The sequence below is a fragment of the Dipodomys ordii genome, unplaced genomic scaffold (genome assembly GCF_000151885.1).
Source record: "Dipodomys ordii isolate 6190 unplaced genomic scaffold, Dord_2.0 Scaffold123, whole genome shotgun sequence".
Lineage (NCBI taxonomy): Eukaryota > Metazoa > Chordata > Mammalia > Rodentia > Heteromyidae > Dipodomys > Dipodomys ordii.
The window spans coordinates 2,185,343-2,200,141 of NW_012267339.1; the positions used below are offsets into that span (position 1 = coordinate 2,185,343).

The 14,799-nt window shown below is 37.7% G+C and overlaps 1 protein-coding gene across 2 annotated transcripts in view; it reads right to left on the reverse strand.

The window, feature by feature from the left end:
* Positions 1-7,484, reverse strand: part of Map9 (microtubule-associated protein 9) — a 28,399-nt gene extending 20,915 nt beyond the window's left edge. For both annotated transcript variants that reach the window (XM_013029851.1, XM_013029850.1), the window contains exons 1-4: positions 7,372-7,484; positions 6,092-6,207; positions 5,229-5,313; positions 3,380-3,700 (exon numbers count right to left, since the gene is read on the reverse strand). In XM_013029851.1, coding sequence (XP_012885305.1) covers positions 3,380-3,700; positions 5,229-5,313; positions 6,092-6,166 — 481 coding nt within the window. In that variant the 5' untranslated portion in view covers positions 6,167-6,207; positions 7,372-7,484. The remainder of the gene's footprint in view (positions 1-3,379; positions 3,701-5,228; positions 5,314-6,091; positions 6,208-7,371) is intronic.
* Positions 7,485-14,799: the final 7,315 nt, after the last annotated feature.

Below are 14,799 nucleotides of genomic sequence, written 5' to 3' on the forward strand. Positions count from 1 at the left end.
ATGACCTTGTCACTAGCTACCTATGCTTCCCTGTCTCCTCACATGCATTTTGTAGCTTGTGATCCTAGGAGGCTGTTCTAAAGGCTGTTTTGCAGACAGGCCGCAACCCTCTGCTACTGTAACTTTATCCAAGCTGATCCCTTTGTCTAGCTTGCTTCCAATTTCTCCTCGTATCAAAGGCATACATTTGTTTACCGCCCCAGCTTAAGCAGAATATTCCTGAAAGGTACTGAGCCCAGTAAACTGTAATGACAACATTTACCATGACATCTTTCCTGTAAAATATGCTTATGTTCACAATGCATTATAAATTATAGGAAGAATCTAAAATGTATTATTGTTGCCTAACTAAAAATTTACCTTTATTTAATAACAATTCTCAAATACCTAACTTTTTCCCCTCTTCCAGCCTGTAGCAATTACCTCATATATGAAGCATGGCTTTGATACCTATTAGTTCTATAACCTTACAAAGATTATTTCACCACTATATACCTTGGAGGTTTTCCTATTGGTCAAATGAGTTGTCTGTGTCACTTAAGTGAGATGACATATAAAATAATACATGGTAAGTGCTCAGTGAACATTAACACTGGTGGTAAACCACCCTGTTTTTGTCCTTTTCGTGGTATGTCAATCACTCTTTCATTCTTTGTTTCTCCTTGACTCCATCTATGGTTATCTATGATAAATCAGCACTAGCCCAGCTACAAAGTTCAGGATTTTAGTTATTCTAGCAATAAGATTAAAATAGCATATCCTCAAAAAAATGCTTTCTACAGTCATTATCCATGTGACAGTTGCTCTAGAAAATGATCAAGAATACAAAAAACTGTGTGTGTGTATGTGTGTACACGTGTGTGTGTGTGTGTGTGTGTATGTGTGTGTATTTATCTTCTCTGGTGCTAGTGATCAAATCCAGGGCCTGATGAAGGCTAGGCAAGTGCTTTACAACTGAGCTAAATCTTAAAGAATTATCTCAATTTAACAGTATCTCTTACTAAAACTAGTTAATTCCTAATATTTTATGAAAAAAGAAGGCTAAAGACTTAGATAAGGTTTCACATTCCACCATTGTTGGTGAGTGAATCATTAATACATTCATGTATACATTTAGATACTTCATGGATTCCATATGCAAAACATTACAGTAAGACTACAAGTTTTAAAGAACCCAAGAATAACGACTTTAGTTTATTTCATAACAAAATTCTGCTTCCAGAAATATTGTAAAATTTTAAGAAAGACAAAATGCATTGTGTAAGATCATAGATTATCTACTTAAATCATTTTTACGTTACTCATACTGAAAGTAATATTGTAGATTCCTACGTAGAGCATTTAGAATCCTGCTGCCACCTTGTGGTCAACATATAGTATTTCTTTACTCTTGTTAACCACAGCTAAACAAAATGCTTAAATAAGGATACAGGTTGACCAATTGTAACAATGAGATGTACAAAACACTATGTTGAAAACTGAACTTTACAACTTCAGCAGTGGGGAGGGGTGTTAGTTGTGGAGGTGGGAGAGAAGGGATGGTGGAAGGAAAACAAAAGAGGAAACAACAATGCTCAATAGGAAATGTACTCATTACCTTGCTCATGTAACTGTAACCCCTCTGTACAGCATTTTTACAATAAAAAACGTACAAAAATGTATAAAAACATATTAAGTAAGTGGGCTACTGCTTTAAAGACTACAACTATAAAGCTTTAGGTATACACTTCCACCTAATTCAGATCAATTTTTTCTTCCTATGCTCATATTTTCATAATAGCCAAGTTCAACTATGTCCCCTCTTCACTGTTGATTCTACTCATTGAATGGAAGGTTCATCATGCTTCCTGTTTGCATTTTTGTAGTGTTTTATAGGTGGGGGCACTCTTTAATGGATCCTCAAAGCAATTTTGTAGGACAGGAAGATGAGGTTATATCCGCTTCTTCCTAATAAGAGTGAAGCTTAACTTATTTTCTTTTTTTTTTGGGGGGGGCGCCCAGTCGTGGGACCTGAACTCTGGGCCTGGGCACTGTCCCCTCAGCTCTTCAGCTCAAGGCTAGCATTCTACCACTTGAGCCACAGCCCCACTTCCGACTTTTTTCTTTTGGTTTATGTGGTGCTGAGGAATCAAACTCAGGGCCTCATGCATGCAAGGCAAGTGCTCTACCACTGAGCCACCTCCCAACCCAGCTTAACTTATTTTCTATAGACATACAAAATATATCTGGTGGCCTTGCCCCAGTGTCTTAGACAGTATTTAGTGTTCTTTCTTAAGCTTCTATTTTCTTCTTTCATTTCAAAGTTAATGAAATTGTGTGTGTGTGTGGGGGGGTATTTCCTCAAATCATGTTTGGAATAAATTTTCATCTGATGTTACCAGTGATATCTAACATTTGCTATCAAATATTTACAAGTACTGTCTTTACTGTGGATATAAAAGAAGATTAACCTTCAAAAAATCTCATAACTTCCTTTATTACAAAACAAATTAGAAGACACTAACTCCTTAATCTTATGTTCCCAGACCTGTAGCTTTCCTAGGGCCTTCCAAAGAATGGTTGCTCCCTGCTCTACCCTTGCTTCTCAGGAGGTGGAGGGTCAGAAGGATAGAGGGGAGATTTTCTACAACCTGAGATCAAAGTAGTAACTTCCCTTCCCAAACTAAATTTTAGTGGATTTTCCAAGGCAACAGAAACATCAAATGGAAATTCTGTATTTATTTATGTATTTATGTATGTACAGATATTGTTTTTTTGAGACCAAGATCTTCCTGCCTTAGTCTCTCAAGCACTAGGATTATCTGTGCCCTACTCCATTGGTGATATTCGGTTATCTTAAGGGGAGAATAGCAACTTCAATAAACAACAAGAGTAACAACAAAATTTTCTACCTTTAAAGATATAAATGCCAACAAAATGCTTTGACAAAAATACATCGTATGAAAGTGAATGACTTTTATGTTGCTACTGCTGTTGGTTTGGTTTAGTTTTCAGTGCCAGGGATGGGAAGAAGGGCCATGCTAGGCTACTACTCAACCACTCAGCTATACTTCAAAGTCTCAGAAATGATTTTTTAAAAATAATTTAACTGATATGGAAGGGATTAGAATGGATTCTAAGGCAAAACTGAACCTTACAATCTAGGGTGCTTTGGGAGCAATCTAGGGTGACTGGAACTTCTCTGGCTTTCTATCAAGCACCAACAGATTCTACTGGGTATCAGAAACAGACGTTTTTCTCTATGGTTCTATTATCTTATGTCTAAAAAAGTAAAAAGCTAAATATGACTTTTCTACCAAAATATATACTCGCTACTATATAAAAGTATTTTGTTAACTTAAATTATCAAGAATATAAATTATAGTAACTAACAAATTACCTGAAGATGTACTTTTGATTGGAAGATTTCTGGGTTTAGGTTTCATTTTAATTTTCTGTTGTTCAACTTCTTCATTTTTATTTTGAGATTTGGATGAGGAGTTCATGGCCTGATCTTCACAACTTTCATGTGTTACTTCTTCATTGTTCATACTGACAAATTCTGGCTCATCTTTTGTTATGCTATTGTTAGATTTCTTAGTTTTCAAAAAAGATGGTCTTGGAGAATTATTTTCCTCATCATCTGATAAATGAAAATCATTCATTTTTTTCTGAACTGCATTTTCATCTATTGAGGTATCAGAAAACTCACCTAAGGAAACTGAAACATGGACAAGAAAATAGTTTTAATAGTAAATTTAAAACTTTTTTTTTTGTTTGTTGGTCATGGGGCTTGAACTCTGGGCCTGAACACTGTCCTTCAGCTCTTCAGCTCAAGGCTAGCACTCTACCATTGAACTACAGCGCCACTCCTGTTTTCTGGTTGTTTATTGGAAATAAGAATTCCGTGGCCTTTCCTGCCTGGGCTGGCTTTGAACTGCAATCCTCAGATCTCAGCCTCCTGAGTAGCTAGGATTACAGGTGTGAGCCACTGGCGCCCAGCTGTAAATTTAAAACTTTTAAGGTGATATTAAAAAATCGATTGCCTTAAAAACTAGAAAGGACTAGAAATGAATTTACAAGCACAAATAGGTATGGTACAACTTTCTTGAAAGCAGCTCTTGAAAGCAGCTAATTTAGAAAGATTTTACTTTATGAAATAAAACTTTCAACTTCATAAATCTTTTGAAGCATGTTTCTCAAGTGCCTATAGGGTACTGAGTTTGTTTAGGGAAATGATTTATGCATGTTCCTCCTGATAGAAGCCTCAAGCATTTAAACTCTGTTTAAAAGTAAAATCTTTCCTTGAACATAGTATCATCATGAATTATGCAACTTGTGTGGATAGATGGAGTTGGGAAAGATGGAGGAGAATGATGGGAGGGATGACATTGAACAAGATGCATTGTACTCATAAATTGATATGCTAAAGGGAAAACCCTTTGTACAACTACTTAAAGATAATAATTTTAAAAAATTAAAAAAAATACTTATGAGTAGAAGAATTTAATCACCTTTTTCCCCCCCCTATACCATTTAGGAAGCAAAATATTATCTGTTCCCAAATACTACAAGGTATAAATGGAATGCTCATAAAGAATGCTAAATTAGTCGGGCGCCAGTGGCTCATGCCGGTAATCCTAGCTACTCAGGAGGCTGAGATCTGAGCATTGCAGTTCAAAGCTAGCCCAGGCAGGAAAGTCCATGAGACTCTTATCTCCAATAAACCACTAGAAAACCAGAAGTAGCACTGTCGCTCAAGATGTAGAGTGCTTGCCTTGAGCTGAAGAGTGCAAGCACAGCACCCAAGCAAGCCTAGAGTTCAAGTCCCACGACTGACCAAAAAAAAAAACAAAGAAAAAGAATGCTCAATTGACAAGAAAGCAACCATTAAACGTTTTCTCTGAAATATTCTGAATGACAGTTAAATGTATATTTGGTTAGTACTGTTGATTGGTCACTAAGTAGCTATAGTATAGCCAGTTTTTTTTGTTGAAGTAGTACTTTAAAAGACCTTTCCCCTCCAATGAAGCCTACTAACAGTTACCATTTTCCCACAAATCTAGAATCAGCTAAATTAATTTTTCAAACATTCATTTCAGGGAAAATTATAAAACTTTAAAATTAAGTCAGAACTCTAATTAATGAAGTCATAAGTATTAACGTAAGTGATGGGAGAGGGGAGGGGAGAATGTAACTAAGGAAGCAAAAAGCAGAACAATCTTGGAATTTGCCATCCTTACACATACCAATCTCATCACTGTCAAAGTCATCTGAGTATTCAGAACTCCTCTGTCTGGCTGATCGAGCTGTTATTGCTCTTATTAGCTCATCCTGAAATGAGATCATTAAAATTAATCCCTATTTAGACTTGGTAGTCTCAGAGTTAGAATTCTTTAATCTAATAACACTTGATTCATACCTGCTTTCAAACTAAAGCTTCACTAATCTAACAAACATTCACTCGAGTTCACTTTTTGCCATGCACTCAAGTCATCAGACTCAATTTAAATCATCCAAATAAGAGTCTTCCATCAAAGAGCATAAAATTAAAGTGAAGGAGATGGAACTATCAAACAAATTAAGTGCAAGTTATAGTTTGAGCTAAAGAATAATGTACCAGGAGATAAAATTTAGTCATCTACCTATCTAGCTTCTTACCTACCTACCTATCTTTCTATGTGCTGGAATAAAACCGACAGCAGATCACATACTAAGCACATAATCTCCCCTTTCTGAGCATGTTGCAGAAATAGATAAAAATCAATAAAGCACATTTGAAAACTGTAAAGCAAAAAAACTGTAGTAACCCAACCAAAAAGAAAATCACAAATTACATTACTTCCAAAAAAGCGTTTACATAAAAATACAATTTTAATTTTTTTAATTTGATGAAAACTGAGTATTGTGGTTATTTGATAGTCTGGTCACAAAAGAGAAACTTTGGCAATACTGGAACCCAAACATCGTGTCTCATCTACTACCACCTGAAACAGAACTGAAGGTGTTCTGAATTACCCAGGACCATGCTTAAAATCACCAAGTACCATACTGCTAATACATGCTTACATGGTAAAGTCACACAAAACAAAAATGCTTTGAAATAGTTTACCTGGAAAGATGTTCTTTTGGTAACTTTTGGACTTTTCGTATATGCCAAAGTAGTACTGAAAACTTCCTCAGACATAGTGTATCTTTTTTTGTTTTCTCTTGAGCTTTATAAAATAGCTAATAAGCAATTGGAACAATTCAATCAATCTCTGATGGTGAAAATATCTTTTAAAAATTGCACATTTGAACATTTTTACTATAACCGATAGTGTAATTAAAAAAGAGCCAAACCAAATAAGAAAATATATCATAAACTTTAAACTATGGCTTCCATCTAAAAATGTAACGTTTTTGTAATATCATAATCTCACAATAAACCTGCTATCAAAAAGAAAACAAAGAAAATGTCAAAAGATGTTAACCTAAAACAGTTTTGCATCTATTTTTAAAAATCATCAATTGTTAGTCGGGCACCGGTGGCTCACACTTGTAATCTTAATCAGGAGGCTGAGATCTGAGGATCACAGTTCAAAGCCAGCCCGGGCAGGAAACTCCGTGAGAATCTTATCTCCAATAAACCACTAGAAAACCGAAGTGGCGCTGTGGCTCAAGCGGTAGAGCACTTGCCTTGAGCCGAAGGGCGCAGAGACAGCGCCCAAGCCCAGAGTTCAAGTCCCACAACTGGAAAAAAAATGCAACAACTAAAAATATACTAAATAAAATAACAATATATTGCATTTTAGTCCTATTCATAAAAACTCAGTATTTCTAATAAAACCTGCCATGCTTTAAAAAAGGCGTGTCAGGGTAAAGCATGACAGAAGCACCACCCTTCTCCATGCAAACAACTGCTTACATATGACTTCAATGCAAGAAAAAGTTCAATGTTCTAACTCCGAAAAGAGATTTTTTTTCAAGCCTCCCAAGTGCCTTCACAAAAAGTGCTAACAGCACTTTAGAACCCTACTAATCTGTTCTGGGGGCCCATAAGGGCCCCATGACCTTCCGTCCCGCTGCGCATCCTCCCGAAGGGCCCAATGCATCCCGCCGCCGCTCCTGCTCGGGCCCCGCGCCCCCGCCGCCGCTCCTGCCCGGGCACCGCGCATCCCCGCCGCCTCTCTAGCCCGGGCCCCACGCATCTCCCCGCCGCCGCTCCTGCCCGAGCCACAAGGATCCCCCGCAGCTCCAGCCCGGGCCGCGCGCACCCCGCCGCCGCTGCTTCAGGCCCGACAAGGGGGCGCCTGCGTCCCGCCAGCACCACGCTGCGCCCAGGCCCTGCATGCTCCCGGACGCGGACTTCCAGCACCCTTCCGCTTCTCCCACAATCCGTGCATTCCGTACCCGCCCTCGCTACTCCCAAAACCGACTCCCTGCGACCCCGAGAACCTCGCGGCCGGCTTCGGGCCGGGGAGTGTCCCCAGGGTTGGGGCCTGGATGCGTTCAGAAGCCCCGCAGCCCAGTATGCCAAGGGGCGGGACTAAAGTTGGAGGAGGCAGGCAGTTGCTAGGCAACGGCGTCCCAGGGAGGAAGTGACTTCCACACCGCCGAGTCTCTTGGGTACCCCACACAACCCTTCGGCCCTAGGTGTTGCTGGGGCAACTGTACCGAACAAGGAAGTGACGTCACCTGCCTAGTGGTTGGGCCAGCCTCCTATGTGCTTCTGATGTTGTCCGGGAGACAGGGCCCGCCCACATCCCTGCCAAGGCCCCGAGAGCTGCTGAGGGTCTCTATTTGCCGTGATTGGATGAACCAAAGCATATTCATTGTTGGGTCAAAGTTAGAAGATGCATTTCTGTGAATAGAAGCTGGGGGTCAATAGATGGCACAGAATACTTCGTTAAGGACATTTCACACCCTAGCTTCAGAATACACATTTTAATTCTGGCGTCTTTTCATCATACCCATGGGCAATGTCTTGGAAATCTCTGTGCTTCAGTTTCTTCTTGGGGGAGTGTGGGGGCGGGCGGGGGAGGTGATAATCTCAAAGAGCTGCTGGGATGAATGAAATAATGCAGGTGGGAGACGTGAAGGAAGCCTGGATTACATTTGGTATTAGATACAGGCTTTATACAACTAAAGTTAGATTTGGTATGGACTGAAGTATCCCTAATGCACATGGCTGTGAGCCCATGTCACCTTTTGCTTTAATGTATAATTTCTCCTTGGTTCACTTAGTGGGTAATTCTGTGAAAACAAAATCAGTCAAAAAAATAAAATAATCCAGGAAGCTGGAGAACCACCTACTGCTGACTTTAGCAGCTAAAGGAGCCAATGTCACACTGAAAGGATCCTCAGGACCCTCCCAGGGGACCATGCGGACGGAGGCAGGCAGGAGAAACATTATTGCAAGGTTTATAAGAGGGACTATATCTCCCGGGCAGAGGGAGCACATGGCGTCTGCCCCCATCTGGGTCTTGGTTGGGTCTGGGCGGAGAGAGGGAGTGGCCAGAGGGGGGAACTCAAGCCAGGGAGGAGCTCAGGTTTGGGTGGAGCTGAGGACCAAAGGTGGGGTTAATACACACACTGGTAAATTAACAAAGATAACACACAAAAAACTGTCATAAAGTCACTTGTTTAAAATTTTTAAATAACGTGGAGTTCAACTACTTTTAACTTGTTAAAAACATTTCCAGCCTGGTGCAGGTGGTTCATCATGTAATCCTAGGTACTCAGTAGGCTAAAATCTAAGGATTACAGTTGGAAGCTAGCCCTGCAGGAAAGTCTATGAGATTCATATCTCCAATTAACCACAAAAAGCTGGAAATGGAGGTTTGAAAAAGCTAAAGGACATCATAAAACAAAAGCCTTAACCTTGTTTGAATCCTAAAGTAATTCATGTACTAGTAAACTTATGGTTTTTATTTTTCCTCATGTCTACAATAATTTGCTTATTAAATATAAATAAATCACGTTGAGGTATAGACTTAATAAGCCAGCATACTGAAAAATTGCATAAAGCAAGAAATACAAATTCTTAAAAGCATACCACTTTTAATAATACTTGCAATGTACTTTTTAAAAATGTTCACTTATGTTCATGTTTGATCAACATTGGCTTGATTTCAAGATTTACAAATATTTCTGAGAATTTCTGCATAAGAGAAAGATTTTCAATTCTCACTAACTTCTCAACTATGTAAATTATTATTTATCAAATCTGAATCCTTTCAAGTACCTTCCCACAAATACATGTACCTACATTTTACTTTTATGTGAAGCACTAATTTACTCATGCTTACTTACATTCATCCCAAAGTGTCTATTTATTTTTATTCATTTGCTAATATGTTTTGATTTATACATGATTTAAGAAAATAAAACCCATAAAATTTCAATAGAAAGAAGCTTTGAGGAAAGATCTATTTTTTTCCACAGAACACCCTAGATTTTTATTCTCATTAGTTAGTAATTGATAATAATTTGAGATGATGTAAAGCTATGCCATGGAAAGCTGAAGTAAACAGAAACAATAAAATATTGAAATGACTAATTTCCCCAAAGGGCCCAAAGTAATCTTTGAACTCTTATCTTACTTAAGCTGCAGAATTTGTGACATATTAATAATTTATAGCAGCTTCAGCATATGTTAATAGTAATATTGCATAATACATGATTTAATGGCACAATTTTGTCAAATTCAATAGAATTGACAATAGCTACAAAAATGTTGAACAGGTGAGATCACCTATAAATTAATAATGCTTCATATAGAAAATTTTAATTGTTGCAAAAGAAGCTCAAGTTCTCTTAAAAATCAAAAACACACCTGAGTGGTGGTGGCTCATACCTGTAATGCTAGCTACTCAGGAGGCTGATATCTGAGGATCACGGTTCAAAGCCAGCCCAGTCAGGAAACTCTGTGAGACTATTTATTTATAATAAGTTTTTTATTGTGGAAATACTGCACAGAGGAGTTACAATTACATGAGCAAGGTAATGAGTACATTTCTTATAAAGCATTGTTGCCTCCTTCTTTGTTTTCCCCTACCATCCCTGCCCTCCCATCTCCACAACTATACTCTACCACCCCAAAGTTGTAAAGTTTGTTTTTCAACATAAGGTCTTGTACATCTCATTGTGGCAGTGGGTCTACCTGTTTCCCTATTTAAACAATTTGTTTTTTCCCTTCCCCTCTCCAAATTATACCAACGTCAAATACAGTGAAAACAGGGGTTATACCATGGGGGAGGGACATACAAAGCAACAAAAAAAAATCACGTTATAAATACGTGATGATTAGTGCATACAAGAGCAGAGATGCTTTCTAGAGATTGGAGAATTCTTCCTGGAGGCATTAGGACATTTTCAGAGTTTAGGAGATGGGAAATACAAGTATACAAGAAATACAAATGAGTCAAGAATGTGGAGCCTACTTCACAAGGATACTGAATGATTATTGGTACTGCCTTAGACCAACACTCAGGAGAGACGGTGGTGGTGGTTTGCTATAATGCTTGTTAGGCAAGAAAGGGTGTTGAGAAGGCCTATTTCTAGAACAAGAAGCAACCTAGAAGTGACATTGCTTGAAAAATCTTTATTCTCATCAAGCCAATTATTTATGGTTTTTTGACTAGCAGCACATTAGAGATTAGAAAAAATTAGAAATAGGCAAAGGGTCTTGTGGTCAGAGTCTCCATTGTATGAATTATAACAACTACACTGAAAATTCCCCATTGGTGAAGAAAAGAAGGAAGGTAGCACTCTAGGTAGAAGTAGAGTGAACACTGCTGATTTGTGGGATGAGAATTTTTGTAAGGAAGGAACTCATAGAAGGTAAAGCATGACTGTATCAAGCCTGTGACCAAGTCAGGTAAGGAAGGAGGAAAGAGATGAATAATCTATCTAGAAGTTAGTGGTAAAAAAAAGAATGAATATAAAAACAACTTGAAGCTGGGCGCCGGTGGCTCACACCTGTAATTCTAGCTATTAAGGAGGCTGAGATCTGAAGATCACAGTTCAAAGCCCGCCCAGGCAGGAAAGTCCATGAGACTTATCTCCAATAAACCACCAGAAAAATGGAAGTGGCGTTGTGGCTGAAGTGGTAGAGTGCTAGCCTTGAGCTGAAGAGCTGAGGGACAGTGCCCAGGCCCAGAGTTCAAGCCCTACGACCAAAAAACAAAACAACACCAAAAACAAAACCAACAACTTGAGGCACAGGTAATTCTGAAAATCATATTTATGGAACTAGAACAGTGAAATCTGTTGAAAGTTTTCTGGGTAGTGATGGAGGAAGAAATTGATCCAGGTGCATAGTATACTTGTACGGAAGTATCACATTGTACACCTGAAGAGTGCTATATATAACTAAAGAACAAAATGCCAATAGTTCACACTGTAATCCTATCTACTCAGGAGGTTAAGGTCTAAGGATCATTTTTCAAAGCCAGCGAAGGCAGGAAAGTCCCTGAGACTCTTATCTCCAATTAACTACCAAAAACTGGAAATGGCTCTGTGGATCAAGTGGTAGAGCTCCAGCTTTGAATGGAAAAAGCTAAGGAACAGAGCCAGGACCAAGTTTTTCCTTTCTTAGAAATAAAAAGGAGGAAGAGGAAGAGGAGGAAAAGGAAGAGGAAGAGAAGGAAAAAAAATAAGAAGAGAATATACTATTATTTTCACTATGTTATTATTTCATAAAGTTTTAGGAAATTTTTTACATTTAATAAGTTGTTACATTTATAAAACTAGATTATTCTTACTAAGAAATTGATACCGTTTCCTCTTTGCTAATTTTGCATATGCTGGCTAGATAATTTTGATGCAGTGTTTCTCCTCTATGCAGTTGGTACCTTTCTGCTCTGTGCACCTGCACTTAAGACACACATTGTGGGATAGGAGATGATAATTACTTATTTACATTACTGTTTACTCCCATGTTATGTTTGCTTTTCACAGTTTATCTGATTTTATGGAATGAAAAGCCAGCTACTTAGAAGGAATTTCCTTTTAAAAGATCAATTATTTCAGGATTCTCAAGGATAGTCCAGAATCCAACTATAGGTTCATGAGAACAAACCAAATTATTCAACATTATGCATGAAAGCTAAGTTTGGTTTGTCATGTGTTCATGAGAAAGTGGAATCATCATTCTTCTTTATCTTCCAGAGAAGCTGCTGCAGGAGAAAAAGCTCCTTTTGCTTGCACCAATCACAAAGTGCCAGGAGGTGGCAGTAAAGGATCTTCCACCTAGAGGTACAATAATCTTGAGCTGCTATGCTGCTTAAAATGATTTGAAATTACTTTGAAACTTTTCTGGATATCCGTCTTTTTGTTTTTTTGTTAGTGGTAGGGCTTGAACTCTGGGCCTGGGAGCATTGTCCATCAGCTCTTCAGCTCAAGGCACTCTACCTTTTGAGCCACAGGGCCACTTCCGGTTTTCGGGTGGTTAATTGAAGATAAGTCTCAAGGACTTTCCTGCCTGGGCTGGCTTTGAACTGTGATCTTCAGATCTCAGCCTCCTTAATAGCTAGGATTACGGGGGTGAGCCACCAACACCCAGCTCTTTTTTTCTTATACAGAGAAAAATATTTTCTATTAGAAGGTTAGGACTTATTGTAACTAGAAAGGGGTTAATTTTTTTTAACACTTAAAAGTTTATCAGTTATACAAGAGAGTTTCATCTTAACTGTCCATATATGCATACTTTGCACCTTGTTCAGACTAGCCCTGCCCATCACTCTCCCTCATCCCCATCCTCCACCCTATTTTCAAGAAGTTTCTTTGTTTCATTTTTACACAGGTATATTAAGTATGCTTAAAAAAAAAAACCTTTAAAATAGGCTGCTCACCAAAAATTTGTTTCACATTGCCCTAATTCAACTACAATCAATAGTAATAATTATAATTATTTTCAATAAAAATTTTTCCAAATATATATGAATATTCACAAAATATATAATTTTTATAGCCTTCACAAAATGAATTGTGTTCTTTATATGAGAGTGTTGTGTGTGGGAGGTGTGTGTGTGTGTGTGTGTGTGTGCCAATTCTGAGGCTCGAACTCAGGGCCTCAGACTCACAGATTTGATGGTAAATAGCTAGTATACCATTTAAACCATGTCTCAGTCCAGAATATTGCTGGTTAACTGGAGATGTAGTCATGCACATTTTCTTCCTTGGCTGGCTTTGAACTGTGTTCCTTTGATCTAGAGCCTCCTGGATAGGATTATGGGAGTGTACCACCAGTGCCTGGCCCAGACTACAATACTGTATGATCCCACAATTCTATATACTTCAAAATAACTACTGATGGTGCATTTTTTTCAAGTTTCCATGAGCACTGCTAAATAAATGTGATACATTTAGCTACTAAGTTAGTACAAAGTCCTAAAAATAGAATCATTAGGTCAAAGTGTATAAGTGTAAATCAAAGTGTATAAACCATTACTATACTTGATGTCACAAATGCCTTCCAGAAAAACTGATATGACAAACTCTCCTGTGAATATCATCGGAATGGTTTTACCTAACCTAAATGTAATAAATAATCTTGTACCATAATATGATGTAACATTTTCATATTTTTTCATACTTCATTTTGCGCAACTCATTTAGCCCTTAAAATAATTTTCCATGTCTCTAAATAAAAAACACCCTAGATATAAAATAAAAACTTATATGTGAATGATTATTTGCTTTCTAAATTGAAATATATGAGGAAAAGGAAAAGGAAACCATTTAAGTGTAACTGGAAAATTCTCTTCTGTGGGTAAAAATAAAACATTTTTAATTTAATGTGGTCTTGTAACTATTATTCCTAGGAACTGTTTAATAGTACTGTGTTGAGGAAATCCATTAGGCTTCAGGAACTAAAAATAATATAAATGGAAGCTCTTCATGTTTAAAACAAGCTATGATGAATGCTAAGGCATTACTAAATATTTTATGTAGCTTCAAAGCCTAATCTTGAATTAAACTTCAGGCATTTTATATACATATTCTTTAGCCAATTTTAGAGTAAACTTTGATAAAAATGTGCTATTCTGCAAACTACTTAACCTTAAAACGAACTTTTTAGTTTTTGAATAAATATTAGAAGGTGATGCTTTTATCCTCTGGCCTGAGTCCAGATGGCTGCTTCTCTTTTTATAACAGCATATTTATGCAAGCCATAGCCAACGGTTTTTTCTTTCTCTTATAGATGAAGAAAAATGTGCCCTGTTTTTTTAATGTTGTTTTCATTTTTCTGCTCTCTATATAGAAGTGTTGCCTTTCATTCAATAATAAAAGCCTACAAAATGTTCCCTTTAATAAGTCAGTATTCCATTTGTTAGTTAAGAAAAATTTTCACTAGTAATTGTCAAGGAACCTGTTTCTTTTTGAGGTTTTCATTTTGACGTTTCTTTTTGAGCTTGATTTTTGTTTTATTTTAAACATTAGAATGCTGTGTGTCTTAGATTTGTGGATGTTGAGAGAAAAAAAAAAACAGTACTATCCAAAAAAAACATGCAAGTTTTTAGGGCTGGGAATGTGGCTCAGTGGGAGAGTTCATTGCTTGCATGAGGCTCTGGGTTCAATTCCTCAGCACCACATAAGCAGAAAAGGTCAGAAGTGTCGATGTGGTTCAAGTGGTAGAATGCTAGCCTTGAGAATCTGACAGATTTAAAAGAAAAAGAAAAAAAAGAAAAACAAAACAAAGATGCAATTTTTTGAGTTTATAATCAAGTCCATTAAAAGTTCAAATCACAAATGAATTGTCATATTGTGTGTGTGTGGTGTGTGTGTGTGTGTGTGTGTGTGTGTGTGTGTGTGTGTGTGTGTGTGTGTGTGTGT